This window comes from Scyliorhinus torazame, chromosome 16 (genome assembly GCF_047496885.1).
Source record: "Scyliorhinus torazame isolate Kashiwa2021f chromosome 16, sScyTor2.1, whole genome shotgun sequence".
NCBI classification, from domain to species: domain Eukaryota; kingdom Metazoa; phylum Chordata; class Chondrichthyes; order Carcharhiniformes; family Scyliorhinidae; genus Scyliorhinus; species Scyliorhinus torazame.
The window spans coordinates 187459535-187481075 of record NC_092722.1 but is presented as its reverse complement, the minus strand read 5'-3'; the positions used below and the strand labels follow the sequence as shown (position 1 = coordinate 187481075).

The following is a 21541-nucleotide window of genomic DNA, read 5'->3' as shown; positions in this document are numbered from 1 at the left end:
ATCTCAGGATACCTCAAAGCACTTTATGGCCAAAGACGTACTTTTAAGTATAGTCACTGTTGTAATGTAGGAAACGTGACAGCCATTTTGTGCACAGCAAGCTCCCACAAACAAATATTTGATGACCAGATAATTGCTTCGAATGGTGTTGGTTGAGGTTGATGCCATGGCTGCCGTTACACTAATTTCAATGGATTTTACAATGCTACCCCTTATCCTAAAACTATGACCCCCTCGGTCTGGATTGCCCCACAAGAGGAAGCTTCCGCTCTACATCTACTTTGTCAATACCTTTTACCATCATATATACCTCCTTTGGAATGAAAGTAAAAGAAATTTGCGAACAATTATGGAGGCTGAGCACATAGACACCAGTGATGTTTTGCCTTTTGCGTATATCACAGAATCGTTAGAGTGCAGAAGGAGGCTGTTCAGCCCATCAAATCCATTCTGGCTCTCTGAAACCTAATCCCCCTCCCCTGCCTTATCCCGATAACCTTGCACATTCTTTCCTTTCTGATAGCGATCCAATTCCCTTTTGAATACCTCAATTGAACCCACCTCCACCACCCCGTCGGGAAGTTTTTTCCAGACTCCACCCATCCTCTGTAAGAACATTTTTCCTCACATCACTTTTGCTCTTTTTGCCAATTATTTGGAATCTGTGCATTTGGTTCTTGATGCTGTCTTGAGTAGGACCAAATTCTCACCTTTTACGCTGTCCATACCCCTCAGGATCTTGAATACCTCTCGGCCTTCTTTTCTCCAAGAAAAACAGTCCCAACCTCTCCAATCTATCCTCATGGCTACAGTTCTTTATCTCTGGAATAATTCTTGTGAATCTCCTGTGTACTTTCTCCAATACTTTTAGATCCTTTCTCATGTATGGCACCCAGAACTAGACTGGCCTAACTAAAGTCTTTCACAAGTTCAATATGACCTCCTTACTCTGGTATTGATGTCCCATTAATAAAACTTACAGTGCAGCACAGTGTTTAGCACTGCTGCCTCACAGCGCCAGGGACCCAGGTTCAGTTCCAGCCTTGGTTGACTGTGTGGAGTTTGCACGTTCTCCCTCTGTCAGCGTGGGTTTCCTCCGGGTGCTCCGATTTCCTCCCCCAATCCAAAGAAGTACAGGTTAGGTGGATTGGCCATGATAAACTGCCCTTAGTGTCCAGGGATGTGCAGGTTAGGTGGGGTTACGCTGATGGGGACTAGGTAAGGGTGCTCTTTCAAAGGGTGGGTACGAACCCGATTGGCCCAATGGCTTCCTTCTGCCCAGTAGGGAATCTGTGTTCTGATGCTATATGCTTTATCAACTGCACGCTCAGCATGCCCTGCCGTCTTCAATGACACATACATATACACTGATGTCTCTCTATTCCTGCACTTACTTTATTTTATGCTGTCTCCATATTCTTCATGCCAAAATGAATCACTCTACACTTCTCTGCATTGAACTTCATCTGCCACTTACCTACCAATCCATCGACACATCGTTGTTCTTTTGAAGCTTAAGACTATCCTCATCACAGTTGACAATGCTTCCGATCTTCGTATCATTTGCAAATTTTAAAATCATGCCCTGAACACCACAGTTTAGGTCATTAATATATATATCAAGAAGAGCAAACTCCCAACACTGGCCACTGGGGAGCTCCACTACAAACCTTCCTCCAGTCTGAAAAACAACCATTTACGTTCTCTGTTCCCTGTCACTTGCCAATTCCTCTTATCGAAATGCTGACTTTCCCTTTTATTCCATGAGACATAGTTTTGCTCACAAGTCTGCTGTGTGGCACGATATCAAATGCCTTTTGAAAATCCATATACACCACATCAACAGCATTGCCCTTGTCAACCTTCTCTGTGCTGTTAAGCTTCCAGTGGCGTTATGCAGGAGGAAGACGTGCATGAAGTGGCTCCAGCTAGGGTACTGTTCTTTTATTCCTTTATGATTAGTTTTAGGTGGTGGTAGTGAGGGTGACGGGGGTGGGGGGGGTGGGGTGTTCATTTAAAAACCCACTTGTTTAATTGAATAAGGTGCCTACATTGATGAAATGCCAAGAACACCCAGGGTGAAAAAGCCTGAAAGTAGAAGTTTGACAACTGAATCTGAGGCATACCAGAGCTCGTCAATGGAGAAAATGGCCGAGGCAGCCTCTGTGACTCCGGCCATTCCACTAATGGCCAAGATGCTTACTAGCACCTTGGCAGCAGAATTTGACAAACACTGATGGGTTGTGTCGGGCAACCTTCGCAAATAAATCGAAACGGCCTTGACTCCCATTCATTTGGCATTGGGGAGGACCAACCTTCTCTGTTACCATCTCAAAAAACACAAAGTTAGTTAAACTTGAGTCATTCTTAATTATTCCATGCTGGCTTTCCTTAATTATCCTGCGCCTAAGTGATTATTGATTTTGTCCCTAAATATAGTTTCTAGAAGTTTCCCGACCACTGAAGTCAAACTGACTGGAATGTAGTTGCTAGCTTTATCCTTGCAACCCTTTTTGAACAAGGGTGTAATATTCACAAATCTCCAGTTCACTGGCATCACCCCTGTGTCTAAGGAAGACTGGATGATTATCACTACTGGATCTGCAATTTCCAAAGTCAGTTCCCTCCGTACCCTTGGAGGCTTTTAATCCGGTACTGACCTGTATCAATTTTAAGTAAAGTAAACCTCCAACTTCTCAATTGTAAATGTTTCTAGTGTTCCAGTTACCTCCTCTCTCACCTCAACTTGAGTAGTGTTTTCATTTGTAAAGACAGATGCAAAGTACTCGTTTAATACCTCCGCTAGTTCTCCTACCTCCACGGAGGGAAACGGGCGAGAATCACTCCGGACTTTTTCCTTAAGTCCGGGGTGATTCCCCGTTTTCCAGGGGGCTAGCAGGGCCCGGCGTGCGTCCCGCAGCTCTGGCTGCCGGCGGGGCCCTGTTGTCCAGGCCGCGCGTGCGCACAGCGGCCCACTTCGGCACGGGCGATGCCGACATGGACCCAGACAGCGAGCCTGCGCAAAGGAAGGTAGGTCCCCCCAGATTGCGATGGCTCACCGATCAGTGGCCCCCGATCGCAGGCCTGGTGTAGCCACCTGGGTTGGCCACTTCCCGACTTAAAATGGAGATCCGCAAAGACTACAGGGAAATTCAGCCAACACAGGCAAAACCTAGCAAGTGCAGAAATCCTGTGTATTAGAACTTGCAAAAGCCCAGCCAGCACTGAAACCAGCAGCCATCTGCATACTAATGAGCGATCCCCGGGTACAATTGAAACATGTAAGGTGAATAAGGCCAAGCCAGACTCCTCGGCGCCAGCAGGAGCCAAGACAAAAGAAGGCCAACGGACACTCAGGGACCGCCCAGTGATCAGGGAACAACTCCAGTATTGGAGAAATCGATCCAAGTGATCGGAACGTAGTCCAATCACTTGGAACCAGGTACGGGGTCCGCCCAAAGGGGTGGGAAGCCCCTGGGGACTATAAAATAGAGTCCCCAAGTTCAAATCGTCCTTCTTGGCAGGGTCACTCAGCAGCTCGAACTAACCCTTGAAATTGAACTGTCTAAGCTGCCGCTTCAACCAAGTAAGTCTCCAGTCAACGCACGCTAAGAGATAGGCGCTCCTAGCTACCAGTCCATACCAGCTTTTGAATCCTGCAGACTCAGTTCGAACGAAAGGCCATTTGTTCCCCTGACCTGGTGGGCCAATTCCGAAGCTATGTATAGGCCTTTTAGTGATAGAGAATAGCCTAGAAAGTAGAGTTTATGCATGAGTAGTGATTTACTGTGTATAATAAATATGTTTTGATTTAAATCTTACTAATTGGTGTGTTGAGTTATTGATCAGTACTTGAAATTGAACCTCGTGGCGGTATCATAAAGATACCTGGCGACTCTAGAGCAAAGGTTATAGAAACAGAGCAAATTAAGTAAAGATACAACGGGCAACATTTAAGAGCCAACCAAAAGTTAGCAACACTGGCCACCGCTGAGGCCCCCCCAGGAGTCAGATTGCCACCGCGGCTGCAAGTCCGAGTTCCCGCCGGGTACTACCAAATGTGAACCACACCGCCGGGAAATTGGCCGGTCCACTAAGGAGAATCGTTGCGGGGGCCTCTTCCAGCGGCCCCCGACCGCGCGCGCGTGCGACTGGCGGGTCAGCGGAAGAGCCGTCACGCCGGATTTCTGGCGTGAGCGGCTATTCTCGGCCCCCGTGCCGGGCGCAATGTCAGCTACCAGTCTGTTCATGCTCTCTCCATGATTTTCTTATTACTTTTTTCACTTCCCCAGGTTCTTCTATATTCAGTCTGATTCTCCATTCTATTTTCTACCTGACATTTGTGGTATGCGCACCTTTCCTTTTCATCTTCACCTCTATCTCTCTCTCAATCCAGGGCACTCTGGAGTTATTTGTCCTACCTTTCTCCTTCCAGGAAATATACCATCGTCGACTGCAATACTGAAGGTGGCAGATTGTTCAGCCGCCGTCGTTTTGCCAATATTTGATTACAACTCACTCGACTCCAATGCATTCTCTTTTTAAAAATGTTTTATTCAAGGCATTGTCATATATCAAACAAACGCAGAGGAACAGCCAAGTAACATCAGAAACAACCTACCCCCAGTCCCTCCGCGCCACCCTTTCCTCAACCCCTACCTTCCCCATTTTAACCTCCCCATCCCCTCCCTGCTGACATCTCAGACCTGCTTAAAGAAATCAATAAATGGCTTCCGCCTCTGGGCGAACCCATCTACCGACCCCGTCAAGGTGAACTTGACCTTCTCCAGCCTCAGGAATTCCGCAAGGTCGCTCGGCCACAACCCCACTTTCGGCGGCTCCGAGAGCCTCCACACGAGCAAGATCCATCCCCGGCTATCAGGGAGGCAAAGGCCAGAACATCAGCCTCTCTCACCCCCTGGACTCCCGAGTCTTCCGACCCTCAAATATCGTCACCCCTGGACTCCGGACCACCTCCACGCCCGGTACCTCGGACATCATGAACGCAAACCCCCGCCAGAATCCCTTCAGCCTTGGACATGCCCAGAACATGTGGTCATGATTCGCGGGCCTCCCCCCACACCTGTCCTCTACCCCCTCAAAGAATCTACTCATCCGTGCTACTGTCATATGCCCCTTCTGTATTACTGGATGAGGCTTAGCCTCGCACACGACGAGGACTCATTCAGCCTCCGCAGGGCCTCAGCCCATGTCCCGGCCCCCACCTCCCCTTCCAGCTCCTCCCACTTGCGCTTTACGTCCCCCACCAGGGCCCAGACTCAGATACATTCTCATCCCATTGGCCTTCCTCCAATTAATTAGCTCTGCTCTGGATTGTTCCTTATCCCTTTTCAGGACCAATCTAAACCTTATGGCACAATGGTCACTGTTCCGTAAACCCTCTCGTACCAATATTGGATCCACTTGGGCCAAATTCCCCAGAAGCTGTTCCAACAGCGCCTGCCCTCTCTGACTGGAAATACGGCTGCAGAAATGATCTTGAACACATTGCAGGAGCTCACTTCCCTTCCCTCTTGTCCTGTTGCACTATTCCTATCACAGTCCATATTTGGATAATTGAAGTCCCCCATTATAATTACTCTGTAATTCTTGAACCTCTCTGTAATTTCTCTGCAGGTTTGTTTCTCTACATCCCCTTCACTACTTGGTGATCTATATTCTGCATCGATCAATGTTATTGCACCTTTTTCATTCCTTACTTCTAGTCAGAGAGTTTCTGTCCTTGACCCCACAGGAACATCCTCTCTCTCTCCAGTGCTAGAATCAATACTGCCGTTCTCCCTTTACTTCCTCTCCTGTCTCTCCTAAACAGGAATATATAATGCCCAGTCCTACCCTTCATTGAGCCAGGTCCCTGTTTTAGCAATAATGACAGAATTCTATTTGTCAACCTCTGCCAGTCTTATTAGCCACATTCCGTGCATCCACACTCACTCTGATTTGGGCATTTTTACGTTCTCCCTTCCCACTCTAATTCTATCAAACCCTCGGCAAGTTTTATGTCTGTTTACCTTGATACTACTCTCTGATGTATCCTCTTTATCAGTTAATACCTCTCTACATCCCCCTGCCATTTTGTCCTTTCTCCACCCTGAATTTCCCCTCTGGTTCCCATCCCCCTGCTTGTCCAGTTTAAACCCTCCCCAACAGCATTAACACACCTCCTTGCAAGCACATTAACCCAGTCCTGTTCAGACTTTGATCCTCCTTGTAGGTCCCACCTGCCTCAGAACTGGTCCCAATGCCTCAGAAATCTCCCTCTTATTTCATTCCTCCAGCCATACGGTGAACTGCTCAATCTTTCTATTCTTTTGCTGACAGGTAATGCTGGAAGTAACCCTGAGATTATTGCCCTTGAGTTCCTGCTTTTGAATTTCCTTCCTTACTCACTAAAATCAGCTTTCAGGACCTCATCCCTTTTCCAACTTGTGTCATTGGTTCCAATGTGGATCACGACCTCTGGCTGTTCACTTTTCCACAAAATAATTTAGAGCAAGGTATCATGATCAGACTGAACTAGTGGGATGAAAGTTGTCTATAAAGGTCAGATATGAGATTATCTCCTCAATCCTCTTTATTGTAATGAAAGGTCACCATGTTTCTCTACGCTCCAATCCCTAGGATCATCTTTGCAAATCTCTTTGCACCCTCTCAATGATCTTGTTATCATTCCTAAAGCAGCAGGGATACTGACCCATTGAAAAGAAATGGACATATTGGGTGGGATTCTCTCCTTGCCCGGCGGGGGGAGGGGGAGGGAGGGGGGGGGGGGGGGTCCCGGCACCGAGGAGTGGCGAGAACCACTCCGGTGTCGGCTCGCCCCAAAGGTGCAGAATCCTCCGCACCTTCAGGGGCTAGGCTGGTCCCGGAGTGGTTTGCGCTGCGACGTCCAGCGGGGAAGGGGCTTGGTGCTACGCCAACCGGCGGCGAAGGGCCTCCGCCGGCCGGCGCGTGTTTGGGAGCGCAGCGTGTGCTGGCGTCCTCCCAGCGCATGCGCAGGGGGAGTTCATCTCCACGTTAGCCACCGCGGAGGACCACAGCGGCCGACGCGGAACAATAGAGTGCCCCACGGCACAGGCCCGCCCGTGGATCGGTGGGCCCCAATCGTGGGCCAGGCCACTGTGGGGGCACCTCCCAGGACCCGATCACCCCACGCCCCCCGGAGGCCACCCGCGCCGCCAGGTCCCGCCGGTAAGGAACTACTTTAATTGACGTCGGTGGGACTGGCAAAAAACGGGCAGCCACTCGGCCCATTGCGGGCCGGAGAATCGCCCGGGGGGGCGCTGCCAGCGGCCGGCGCGATTCGCGCCCCCCACCAAATCCCTGGCGCCGGAGAATTCGGCAGCCGGCGGGTGCGGGATTCACGCCGCCCCCCGGCGATTCTCCAACACGGCGGGGTGTCGGAAAATCCCGTCCATTATCTGCTCAGATATATCAAACCAACGTGTTAGGCACGTGTCTGCTAATAACTGCCAGTGATCATTTCTCACCTTACATCGTTGAGAGACCTAAAACCTGAGTTTGCAGTGCTAACATTTTGTATTGGCTTCCGTTTTCTGTTGGCTGTTGTGACTGGCCTATTACTGGAATCGAATGTGAGGGCCACACGCTAGTTAGTGTATCACAGGAAGGTGTTTAGTCCTGAAGTGTTGCTCAATGCCTTCAGCCAGTGTAAATGTTCTACACATCATGAGTATGATGTACATTGCTCCTCCTCCTCCTGTGCTGAAGTTGATGTCTCCAGTCGGGTTGATGTCCCACAATTATTGGCAGGCATTCTGCACCAAAGTAGATGAACCTAGTTTGCACTTTGCAACTAATCTTTCCATGAATGTGTTATAACCAAGCCCACGGTGACACAGTGGTTACCACTGCTGTCTCACAGCACCGCAAACCCGGGTTCAATTCTGTCCTTTGGGTGACTGTCGGGCTGGAGTTTGCACTTTCTCCCCGTAGCTGCGTGGGTTTCCTCCGGGTTTTCTCCGGTTTCCTCCCACAGTCCAAAGATGTGCATAGAACATAGAACATTACAGCGCAGTACAGGCCCTTCGGCCCTCGATGTTGCGCCGATCTGTGAAACCACTCTAAAGCCCATCTACATTATTCCCTTATCGTCCATATGTCTATCCAATGACCATTTAAATGCCCTTAGTGTTGGCAGGATTAGGTGGATTGGCCGTGATAAATTGCCCTTTAGTGTTCAAAGGTTGGGTGGGGTTATGGGAATAGTGCAGGGGAGTGAGCCTAGGTAAGGTCGTCTTTCAGAGGGTCAGTGCAGAGACTCGATGGGCTGAATGGCCTCCTTCTGCATTGTAAGGATTCTATGATTCCCAACCCAGCAGATATTCCTACCAGCATGTGTCACTCAATGATGACCAGGAATGAAAATCTGATTTTTTTCTCTCCCCCCCCCCCCCTTTAAACATTGGGACAACATGGCCAGCTTCAGTGGGAGACTTCAACTTCCCCAATATTGACTGGGACTCACTTAGTGCCAGGGGCTTAGACGAGGCAGAGTTTGTAAGGAGCATCCAGGAGGGCTCCTTAAAACAATATGTAGACAGTCCAACGAGGGAAGTGGCTGTACTGGACCTGGTATTGGGGAATGAGCCTGGTCAGGTGGTAGAAGTTTCAGTAGGGGAGCATTTCGGGAACAGTGACCACAATTCAGTACGTTTTAAAGTACTGGTGGACAAGGATAAGAGTGGTCCTAGGGTGAATGTGCTAAATTGGGGGAAGGCTAATTATAACAATATTAGGCAGCAACTGAAGAACCTAGATTGGGGGCGGATGTTTGAGGGTAAATCAACATCTGACGTGGGAGGCTTTCAAGTGTCAGTTGAAAGGAATTCAGGACCAGCATGTTCCTGTGAGGAAGAAGGATAAATACGGCAATTTTCGGGAACCTTGGATAACAAGAGATATAGTAGGCCTTGTCAAAAAGAAAAAGGAGGCATTTGTCAGGGCTAAAAGGCTGGGAACAGATGAAGCCTGTGTGGAATATAAGGAAAGTAGGAAGGGACTTAAGCAAGTAGTCAGGAGGGCTAGAAGGGGTCACGAAAGGTCATTGCCAAATAGGGTTAAGGAAAATCCCAAGCCTTTTTACACGTGCATAAAAAGTTAGAGGGTAGCCAGGGAATGGGTTGGCCCACTGAAGGATGGGCAAGGGAATCTATGTGTGGAGCCAGAGGAAATGGGTGAGGTACTAAATGAATACTTTGCATCAGTATTCACCAAAGAGAAGGAATTGGTAGATGTTCAGTCTGGAGAAGGGTTGTAGATAGCCTGGGTCACATTGAGATCCAAAAAGACGAGGTGTTGGGCATCTTGAAAAATATTAAGGTAGCTAAGTCCCCAAGGCCTGATGGGATCTACCCCAGAATACTGAAGGAGGCTAGAGAGGAAATTGCTGAGGCCTTGACAGAAATCTTTGGATCCTCACTATCTTCAGGTGATGTCCCGGAGGACTGGAGAATAGCCAATGTTGTTCCTCTGTTTAAGAAGGGTAGCAAGGATAATCCAGGGAACTACAGGCCGGTGAGCCTTATGTCAGTGGTAGGGAAATTATTGGAGAGAATTCTTCGAGACAGGATCTACTCCCATATGGAAGCAAATGGACGTATTAGTGAGAGGCAGCATGGTTTTGTGAAGGGGAGGTCGTGTCTCACTAACTTGATAGAGTTTTTCGAGGAGGTCACAAAGATGATTGATGCAGGTAGGGCAGTGGATGTTGTCTATGTGGACTTCAGTAAGGCCTTTGACAAGGTCCCTCATGGTAGACTAGTACAAAAGGTGAAGTCACACGGGATCAGGAGTGAGCTGACAAGGTGGATACAGAACTGGCTAGGTCATAGAAGGCAGAGAGTAGCAATGGAAGGATGCTTTTCTAATTGGAGGGCTGTGACTAGTGGTGTTCTGCCGGGATCAGTGCTGGGACCTTTGCTGTTTGTAGTATATATAAATGATTTGGAAGCAAATGTAACTGGTCTGATTAGTAAGTTTGCAGACGACACAAAGGTTGGTGGAATTGCGGATAGTAATGAGGACTGTCGGAGGATACAGCAGGATTTAGATTGTTTGGAGACGTGGGCGGAGAGATGGCAGATGGAGTTTAATCCGGACAAATGTGAGGTAATGCATTTTGGAAGGTCTAATGCAGGTAGGGAATATACAGTGAATGGTAGAACCCTCAAGAGTATTGACAAGTGAGAGAGATCTAGGAGTACAGGTCCACAGGTCACTGAAAGGGCCAACACAGGTGGAGAAGGTAGTCAAGAAGGCATACGGCATGCTTGCCTTCATTGGCCGGGGCAATGAGTATAAGAATTGGCAAGTCATGTTGCAGCTGTATAGAACCTTAGTTAGGCCAAACTTGGAGTATAGTGTTCAATTCTGGTCGCCACACTACCAGAAGGATGTGGAGGCTTTAGAGAGGGTGCAGAAGAGATTTACCAGAATGTTGCCTGGTATGGAGGGCATTAGCTATGAGGAGCGGTTGAATAAACTCGGTTTGTTCTCACTGGAACGAAGGAGGTTGAGGGGAGACCTGATAGAGGTATACAAAATTATGAGAGGCATAGACAGAGTGGATAGTCAGAGGCTTTTCCCCAGGGTAGAGGGGTCAATTACTAGGGGGCATAGGTTTAAGGTGCGAGGGGCAAGGTTTAGAGTAGATGTACGAGGCAAGTTTTTACAGAGGGTAGTGGGTGCCTGGAACTCGCTACCGGAGAGGTGGTGGAAGCAGGGACGAAAGTGACATTTAAGGGGCATCTTGACAAATACATGAATAAGATGGGAATAGAGGGATACGGATCCAGGAAGTGTAGAAGATTGTAGTTTAGTCGGGTAACATGGTCGGCACGGTATTAGAGGGCTGAAGGGCCTGTTCCTGTGCTGTACATTTCTTTGTTCTTTGTTCAGTTCGTGGGGGTGAATACTCCTGCTTTGGCATGAGGAGGCAGTTGAAACTCCAGTGACAATTATTAGAGACTATTTATTAAAGTAAAGGCAAGACAAATGCACACACACTGCTGTTAGGGAGGGAGTTCCAGGATGTTGGCCCAGCGACAGTGAAGGAACGGCGATATATTTCCAGGTCAGGTTGGTGAGTGACTTGGAGGGGAACCGGGTTCCCAGGTATCTGCTGCTCTTGTCCTTCGAGATGGTAGTGGTCGTGGGTTTGGAAGGTGTGTCTAAGGAACCTTGGCGAGTTACTGCAGTGCATCTTGTAGAGGGGACACATGGCTGCCACTGTTCATCGGTGGTGGAGGGTTTGAATGTTTGTGGAATGGAGAGCAATCAAGTGGGCTGCTTTGTCCTGGATGGTGTCAAGCTTCTTGAATGTTGGAGCTGTACTCATTCAGGCAAGTGGAGAGTATTCCTTTACAATGTTGACTTGTCCCTTGTAGATGGTGAACAGGCTTTGAGGGGGGGGGGGTCAGGGGGTGAGTTGTTCGCCATAGGATTCCTAGTCTTTGACCTGCCCTGGTAGCCACAGTATTAATATGGCTAGTCCTGTTCAGTTTCTGATCAATGGTAACCCCCATGATGTTGATTGTGGGGGATTCAGCGATGGAATGTCAAGGGGAAATAGTTTGATTCTCTGTTATTGGAGATGATCATTGCCTGGCACTTGTGTGGCGTGAATGTAACTTGCCACTTGTCAGCCTAATCCTGGATATTGTCCAGGTCTTGCTGTATTTGGACATGGATTGCTTCATTATCTGAGGAGTCACGAATGGTGCTGAACATTGTGCAGTCATCCGCAAACATCCTCACTTCTGACCTTATGTTGGAAGGGAGGTCATGATGAAGCAGCTGACGATGGTTGGGCCTAGGACAGTACCCTGCGGAGCTCCTGCAGTGATGTCCAGGGACTGAGATGACAGACCTCCAGCAACCACAACTATCTTATTTAGTGCTATGACTCCAACCAGTGGAGAGTTTTTCCCCTGATTCCCGTTGACTCCAGTTTCACTCGGGCTCCTTGATGCCATGCTCGATCAAATGCTGCCTTGATATCCAGAGCCGTCACTCTCATCTCACCTCTGGAGTTCAGCTCTTTTCCCCATGTTTCACACCTTCCTTTACTTTACTGATGATTGAGAGTAGAGTGATAGTGTGGTCATTGGCTGGGTTGGATTTGTCCTGCTTTTTGCGTCCGTGACATACCTGGACAATTTTCCACATCCAGGTGTAGCTTGGCTAGCGCCGCAGAAAGCTGTGGAGCACAAGTCTCCAGAACTATTGCTGGAATATTGTCAGGGCCCATAGCCGTTGCAGTATCCAGTGCCTTCAACTATTTCTTGATATCACGTGGGGTGAATTGAATTCACTGACGACTGGCATCTGTGATGCTGGGACCTCTGGAGGAGACCCAGACGTCACATCCACTCGGCACTTCTGGCTGAAGATTATTGTGAATGTTTCTTTTGCACTGATGAGCTGGGCTCCTCTGTCATTGAGGATGGAGATATTTGTGGAGTCTCCGCCTCCAGTGAGTTGTTTAATTGTCCACCACCATTTCCGACCCCGACTGGATTGGCAGGACTGCAGAGCTTAGATCTTTTTTAAAAATAAATTTAGAGTACATTTTTTCCAATTAAGGGGCGATTTAGCGTGGCCAATCCACCTACCCTGTACATCTTTGGGTTGTGGGGGCGAAACCCACGCAAACACGGGGAGAATGCGCAAACTCCACACGGACAGTGACCCAAAGCTGGGATCGAACCTGGGACCTCAGCACCGTGAGGCTGCAGTGCTAACCCACTGCGTCAACGTGCTGCCCTCAGAGCTTAGATCTGATGCGTTGGTTGTGGATAGTACGGTGTTCACTCCTATCAATATTCTCATGGACTGATGCACCTTCAGCAGGCAGGTTGGTGAGGGTGAGATCTAATATGTTTTCCCCTCTTGTTGTTTCCCTCTCCACCTGTCTCAGATCCAGTCTAACAGCTATGTCCTTTAGCACTTGGCCAGCTCACTCAGTAGTGGTGCTGCTGAGCCACTCTTGGTGATGGACATTGAAGTCCCCCACCCAGAGTACATTATGTGTCCTTGCCACCCCCAGTGCTTCCTCCAAGTGATGTTCAACATGGAGGGGTATTGATTGATTAGCTGAGGGGGGCCGGTATGTGGTAATCAGCAGGAAGTTTCCTTGTCCATGTTTGACCGGAAGCCATGAGACTTCATGCGGTACAGAGTCGATGTTGAGGACCCCCAGGGCAACTCCCACCCGAGTGTATACCACTGTGCGGTTGCTACCTCTGCTGGGTCTGTCCTGCCGGTGAGACAGGGCATACCCAGGAATGGTGATGGTGGTGTCTGGGACATTTCTGCAAGCTATGATTCCATGGGTATGACAATGTCAGGCTGTTGCTTGACTAGTCTGTGAGGCAGCTCTCCCAATTTTGACACGAGCCCCCAGATGTGAGTAAGGATGACTTTGCAGGGTCGACACTGCTGGGTTTGCTGCCGTTTCCAGTGCCTAGGTCGATGCCGAGTGGTCAGTACGATTTATTTCCTTTTTATTGACTTTGTAAAGGTTTTGATACAACTGAGTGGCTTGCCAGGCCATTTCTGAGGGCATTTAAAAGTCAACCACATGGCTGGATGGATCTGTTGTCACATGTTGGCCAGACCAGGTAAGGATGGCAGATTTCCTTCCCTAAAGAGGCAATCTGATGGGTTTTTATGACAATTGGCAACAGGTTCATGGCCATTAGACTTTTAATTCCATATTTTTATTGGATTCACTCTCCACTATCTGCCATGGTGGGATTCGAACCCTGGTCCCCAGAGCTTTACTATGGCTCTCTGGATCACCGGTCCAGTGACAATGCCACTGTGCCACCCCCTCTGTTTGTAAGTTCTTGGTGAACAGCCCTTCTGATTTTTGTTCCCTTTGCTATTTCCCCAGATCGATGAGCAGAGGCATGTTTGGGGGGGGGGGGGGGGGGGATGTGGGGGTACCTGTCCCTCGTCAAAATTGAAGATCAGGAACTAACCACAATGAATAGTAAAAGCAGATCTGAGCTGCAGCATGATTTATTAGAACTCCATATCTGGCACTGCTGTGCACGATGCACTTTTCAGTAGTAAATCATTTTTAAGACTGAATTAAATATGGATAATGAAACGCCTTTGCACACTCAGCGAATGGATTTGTCTCCTAGCCAGCAGGGTTTGATTGTTATCAGCATCTGCGGTGCAGGAGACTCACGAATATAGGTGATCAACGTCTCTCGCGGAAAATGTCCTGACATCTAGTGAAGGTTGAATCTCATCTCATTTAAACGACTGTGAGTAAGTAGGATCAAAAACATCAAAGGAACTGCCGGCGTTGGGGGATAGGAGAATGTACTGATCAGATTATTTATTTGCCAAAGTGGGAAGTAAGTCTGAAGATTGAAGAAAGACTTGTATTAATGTCACGCTTACCATGGCTTCAGGACATCTCAAAGTTCTTTGCAACCAATGAAGTACTTTTTGAAGTGTCATCATGAGTTGTAAAGTAGATAACACAGCAACCAAAGTGCTGACTTCGTTCGTTTGTTCACATGATGTGTGTAACGCTGATGATCCTTGGTTGCCCTGAGAAGATGGTGGCAAGCAGGAAGGGGTGATTTGTTTCTTTATTTTGGCGACTGAGGGCTTTGTTAGGCTATTAAAAGTAAATCATAGATTGTGGGGCCGATTCAGATGCAGGCCAGTCCAGGCAAGTGGGTACTACCGTGCTGCCCATATAGTACTGCATACTGCATGCTTTATTTATATACGTGGGAACATATTCCCCTTTATAATCATGTCTGCATTTTCTCTAAGCTTGAAGGGATTGTAATTGTCAGGAAACTGTATCAAACTTCTGATTTATTGTTTAAAGCAGCATATGTGGGTGATAGAAGAATGAACTGGGAGGACTTCCTGAGCCAGACAATACAAATTGATATCAGCAGCTTAAGATGTAGCACCAAGGGTTAATAACCGTATCTGCTAATGTTGACTCAGCTCCTTCACAGTGCCTGGTTTAGTGATTCCTCCCTATCAGTCTATTGTCACCCACACACTCTATTTAAACACAACTGTTCAAACAATAAGATATCAATATTTGTAGCAGTCTCCCCTATTTATTGGAAAGGTTTTAATCCTAGCATATCCTTGGATATCTCAGCTTGCATTGCATGCAGGGTTGGGTGCCGCTGAAGCATACACATTATGTACCTAGTCATCTGGCAAGCACTTCCATCCAGACCTAAACTGCAGCATAAAATACTGGAACCAAAACTTCTGCAGTCTCTAAATTGAATTGACCCAGTATTTGATATTCGGACTTTGCGGCCTGAAGAGACGCCGCTTCATTTTGACAACAGAATCTCTCATTTAGCGTTGCCTGGAATCATGTTCCTGATTTCTGCGAAGTTACACAGACTGACGACCAGCTGCTTTGCTCCATTATAACCTCAGGGTTCAGTTGGCTCTTCGGGAAAAGGTTCTTGGGAAAATGTTGATTCGAGTAAAACCGCATTTCCTCTCCCCAGTCATTCGTTTAAAAACAGAAGCATAAATCCATTCGGGTCTGATCAATTTCTTGCCTAAGTTCGGAGATGTTTCAGACTCGAAAGAGTATTGAATCTCTGTGATGATCTAGCTTTAAGCAACCTGCTGCATATCAAGCTGTGTCTCGCTTTAACCCTGTCAACCCCGCCCCATCATTTCCATTTCTTTTGGAAGATTTTAACCCCCTCTTCATTTTATTTCTGTTAATGCTTTCTATTTCGCACAAGCATTGTTTCTAAACGCCCAGAACATGTGTTCTTTTGTTTCGTTTGCATTTTGCTGCAGGCTCAAGGGGGCTCCTTCATAATAATCTTTATTAGTGTCACAAGTAGGCTTACATTAACACTGCAATGGCGTTACTGTGAAAATTCCTTAGTCGCCACACTCCGGCGCCTGTTCGGGTACACAGAGGGAAAATTTAGAATCCAATCCACCTAACAAACACGTCTTTCGCGACTTGTGGGAGGAAACCGGAGCACCCGGAGGAAACACGCGCAGACACGGGGAGAACGTGCAGACTCTGCACAGACAGTGACCCAGGCCAGGAATCGAACCTGGGATCCTGGCGCTGTGAAGCAACAGTGCTAACCACTGTGTTACCATGTCGCCGAGGCCACTCAGTCTAACTTTCCCTGATTCCATTGTGCTGGTCAGACTGTTTATGTCCGTAATAAGGCCTTCCGAAAAATATCAGCCTGTGTTTTCCTCTATGTGTTTGTTGACCTTGGGAATCTGCTCGGTTCCGGGTGCTCAATAAAGTTAATTAGGATTGAAATGCTTTGCTTAGCGGTACTTACTGCTACTCCTCCAGACACAATTAATCATGGCTGTTTTCTCGCATCTCTGTAGCACGAGACGCCATCAGCACCAAACATCCCATGCTGAAGACTCGACCTTTGTCACAAGCATCTAGATCATCGAAGGTTAAGGCTAGAAGCTGTGCAGGTGAGAAAAAGATTGTAATTGCAGTCAATTAAGGCCTTCGCAGTTTGTTGATTAAAGAGACGATTTAATAATCTGACCCACATTTGTCAAAAAAAGCATGTAATGTGAAGCTCTCATTCTCTTGGCACAGATCTACATGGTCCCTGCAGTGGGAGTTACTCATAGCTGATCAAGCTTTAGATACGAGTCAGGTTAGGCAATTATCATACATGAGATTCTGTTTAGAATCTATAGAATCACAGCAGTGCAGAAGGAGGATATTCGGCCCACCGAGTCTGCACCGACGCTCTGAAAGAGCACTCCACCCAGGCCCACTCCCCCACCCTATCCCCGTGACCACACACATTGATCATGGCCAATTCACCTAACCTGCACATCTTTGGACTGTGGGAGGAAACCGGGGCACCCGGAGGAAACCCACGCAGACACGGGGAGAACGAGCAAACTCCACACAGTCACCCGAGGCCAGAATGGAACCCGGGTCCCAAGCGCTGTGAGGCAGCAGTGCTAACCACCTTTGTCCCTTTGAATGTCTGCTGAAAAGCAACAATTCTGTGAGTAACATGAGGATGGGTTCCTTTATTTCTTTTAAATGGTTTTCCAACTTTCAAGTGACTGGAATTTCTTTAATTTGAACTGAGACGGAGCAACCTGTTTAAAAATCCAAGGCTGCATTGCAAGGTGAAGGTGAGAAACAAACAAATCGCCCTCCGGGGAGTGTGAAGAGAGAGACATTTCCAATAATCCAGACACCCATCCAAACTCGTAACTAAGAAAAAGACATTAAAAAATGTGAAGTACTGAATGTTGAGACAATGTCCGGGATTCTCCGATCCGTCGCCGGGTCGGAGAATCCCTGGGGAGACGCGAGAATTGCGCCCGACGCCGACTGGCTTCCCCATTCTCGGGCGCTTGTGGGATTCCTGCCATGCCGGTCGGGGGCCATTGAAAGCGACTCCCCCGGCGATTCTCCGGCCCCCGAAGGCCCGAGTGGCCGATGAGTCCCGCCGGAGTGGGTTACTCGAGTCCCAGACGGCGAGACCTGGAAGCTGAGTCTGCGGGGGCCGTCCTGGATTGAGGGGCGGGGGATCCCACGGTGGCCTGGCCCGCGATCCGGGCCTACCAATCAGCGGGCGGGCTGGTTCCGTGGGGGCCTATTTTACTCCGTGCCGGGCCCCTGTTGGGCTCCGCCATATTGCCCAGGGATCCGGCGCGGAGAAGGGAACTCCCGCGTATGCGCGGAAATACGTCGGCCGTAGCCCGCATGCGCGGAAATATGCCGGCCGTTCCACGCATGCGCGAACTTGCGCCGGCTGGAGCTACGGGGACCACTCCGGCGCCACTGTAGCCCCCCAGGAAGGGGAGAAGTCCTCACTTTCGGGAACCGTTGACGCCGGAGTGGTTGACACCGGTTTTCACGCCGGCGTGGGGACATAGCCCCATTATTAGAGAATCCTACCCACGGGCTGCCACAGGCACACCCAAATCCTCTTGGAAATACCATGCTGCTTGCCGACAGCTTTTCACTAAAGAACCCAAATATGTGATCACCCCACAGCTGAATCTCCTAGCCCCTCCCACAAACATGTTTTTAAAAAAGTTTTTAACAAAATCATGTTGTAATTTGGCGACCATAACATCCCTCCCAGCAACAAAAAAGAGAGGGGTACCAGCAAAAAGAATCGTTTTTTAGTTGGGAGGCTGGATTGGCCGCAGTGCCCCAGGCTTAGCCACAAGGAGTTACAAATCTCACCCAGTGTTCCCGCCCTTACTGATTGATGATTGGACACTCTTCTTGATGTTCTGCCTCTCTTTCCCTGTAGCATGGTCTGGTTTGTGCTGGCTTTCTGTATCTTATTCGTACGACTAATGTCAGCTGTCTTTTGAAATATTCCTGAAATGCTCCTTCAAAGTTTCATCTGCAGTGCCCGATAAACAGGGCATCCTCCAGACTCTTACACTTTTCTGTCTTCTGTATCGATTGATGCCAAGAGTCTTCGTCGTGATTCCAAGCCTTAGCACGTTCATTCCAAGGAACTCCTTAAAACTATGGAACTGCTAACCTTTCCCAGCCCTTCCTTCCTCTGACAAACTTTCATGATTTTTTTTTTTTTAATGCAGAACAATTCCGCTGTTCTCCACCTGCTTTCTCTTTCACTTTTTTCCCCAATATTTCTGATACCCGATCCCCTGCACAATAGGCCTTAGCATCTCAGTAAGGCTGAGGTGTGGGGTACTGCCGAACAGAGCCCCATCAGAGTCAGTCAGGAGCAGAAACAGGAACAACGAAAGAGATGGGCTTACGTAGGACTACAGAGAAGATTAAAAAGAAACAGACCATTCATGTCCATGCTGATGTTTCCATTCCACTCCAGCCGTGGACTCCCTCCCTGATCATAACGCAAGATAAACGTTTTACGGGGTCGAGGGGAAAGAGCAGAGGAGTGGAACTAATTGGATTGCACTTCCAAAAAACCAGTGCAGGCATGATGGGGTTGAATGTCCACTTTCAGTACTATACCATTCTCTGATTCTCAACAAGATTGTTAACTTTGAACTGTGTATGTTAGTTTGGCTCCTTTTACTACCAGAGTTAACAATCCAAACAGCGTCCACAGTAGGAGCACACTTAGAATCATAGAATTTACAGTGCAGAAGGAGCCCATTCGGCCCATCGAGTCTGCACCAGCCACTGGAAAGAGCACCTTACTTAAGCTACACCTCCACCCTATCCCCATAACCCAGTAACTCCACCTAACCATTTTGGACATTAAGGGCAATTTAGCATGACCGATCCACCTAATCCACACATCTTTGGACTGAGAGAGAAAACCGGAGCACCCGGAGGAAACCCACGCAGTCACAGGGAGAACATGCCGATTCCGCACATCGGTGACCCAAGCCGGGAATCGAACCTGGGACCCTGGTGCTGTGAAACAACAGTGCTAACCACTGTGCTGCCTAGACTTTTACACTTGTGACACGGAATGATTCTTTAGTCCTGGTTTCATTTTGAAAACGAATGTAATGATTGCATCCATTAACATTAAAATGGGGAGGGAAAGGCTATCTGTCATCTTCCGAAATACGTCAATGTTGTAGCAACTGGCTGCTCATAATCATCGAATGGTGAAAACACACTGCATGCCAGCCAGCATCTGTGGAAAGAGGGGGGGGAGGTAGGGATAACGTCTCAAGTCAATGACCTTCTGTCAAAACCTGCTGAGCGTTTTAACTTGAATTTATGTGGCGCCCTTGTTATAGAAATGCATCCCAAAGTGTTTCACAGGAATATTTTCAAACACAATTTGACACTGAGCCACTTCAGAGATATTCGGACCCAAGGTGAGTTTTCAGGATGGCCTTAAAAGAGGGGTAGAGAAAGGTTTGGGATCTAGGCAGCTGAAAGATCAACTGTAAACGTGGTGGAGCAATCCAAATTGAAGCTGTGCAAAGGGCTAGAATTAGAGGAGCACAGAGGTCTCAGGGTTGTGGGGTTAGAGTAGATCACAAACATCGGGAGAAGTGAGACCATAGAGGTATTTGAAAACGAGGATAAGAATTTTGAAATTGGGGCGCTGCTGCATGTGTCAATCTCGGTCAGCGTGGCTGGAGGGCTTGGAGTTAGGAGATGGTCAGCAGAGGGTTCAGATGAGCTGAAGATGAGCACAAAAGTTGTGAGGCGAGTGGCTAACCAGGAGAGCATTGCCAGCTGCCTTGGTGACATGCTCCTCCGCACAGTAACACTCAGTGAATTTGGGACAGAAGTGCTATAAGCTGTTTTCAGTCTGAACAGTGACACCTAGTGATGAGGGACAACAGTGCTATAAACTCTATTCAGAAATGTATTAACTTTTTGGCAGATAATCTCCCAGTAATAATATTTCTGTCATTTCTCAAGTGGTGCCTCTCAGTCTCTTGTCACAGCATTACATAATGCCCGTCACAAAGTACACTGCTAAATTTGGAGGTTGACTGACGTGGATGCTGAGAGTAGGAGCAGTATATTTGAGCAAAAGTATGTTCCCAGCCTTGTGCTGGTATTTCAAGTGAGTAAGAAACTTGCACTGATAATCGTGCACAAACCCTCCATTGCTTCTCTGTGCACACTTCCCCACTGCAATGTGTGTCACAAAGTAATAAATTACATTTCTGTAGCCCCTTATGATCTCAAGATCTCCCAAAGTACTTTAGGTCAATAAAGTGCTTTTGAAGTGTAGTCACGTTGTAAGGTTGGAAATGGGGCAGCCAAATTGCGCACAGCAAGCTCCCAAGATCACATAGTGATGACCAACTAATCCGCTTTTTTTGTGATGTTGTCCGACGGCGAGATATTGGTCAGGAAAACCGAGAAGAAATAGTGCCGTGGGAGACTTTACGTCCATCCGAAGGAGCAGACGTTTAGCATCTCATCCAATATACAGCACCTCCAACAGTACGGCACTGCCTCAATACTGGACTTCACAGTAACTTCATTGCAGTGTTAATGTAAGCCTACTTGTGGCAATGATAAAGATTATAAAGGCTCGTCCTAGATTTTTGTGCTAAAGGCTCTGAAGTGGGACATGAACCCACTGTGACAAGAGTAAGCTGCTGCTGATGTAACAATGGATGAGAGAATTCTGCTGGATTAACTATGTGTGAACTTGGAGCCAACAGAAGCAATGAGCTGGAAATACAGTAATTTGGAAATATGTCTTATGATCTGATCATACCTTTATCTGATTATAAAGAAGTTCGATGGAACCCAAAACCCTGAACTTAGTCAAAACTGTGCATTAACCGCAGAGTCCCCTGAAAGATAGGTTCACATTTCAGGTCAAGAGTCACCAACGTTGACCCCATGTTGTTTTTTTCTGAATGCCAGTGGATTGGATGCACATTTCTTGCGTCATCTTTTATTGCAGATTTGCTTAGTTTGTGATTTTCCTTTTTTGAAGAATACCTGGTCTATTAACAGCAGGAAAGAATAGTTGGACAATCCAGATAACTGCACATTTTGAGCCACTGCTGTGATTCC

General features: G+C 47.9%; 1 protein-coding gene across 7 annotated transcripts in view; it reads left to right on the top strand.

Moving 5' to 3' along the window:
• Positions 1-21541, top strand: part of r3hcc1l (R3H domain and coiled-coil containing 1-like) — a 201825-nt gene that overhangs the window by 150383 nt on the left and 29901 nt on the right. For all 7 annotated transcript variants that reach the window (XM_072479628.1, XM_072479626.1, XM_072479625.1 and 4 more), the window contains one exon: positions 16426-16521. In XM_072479628.1, coding sequence (XP_072335729.1) covers positions 16426-16521 — 96 coding nt within the window. The remainder of the gene's footprint in view (positions 1-16425; positions 16522-21541) is intronic.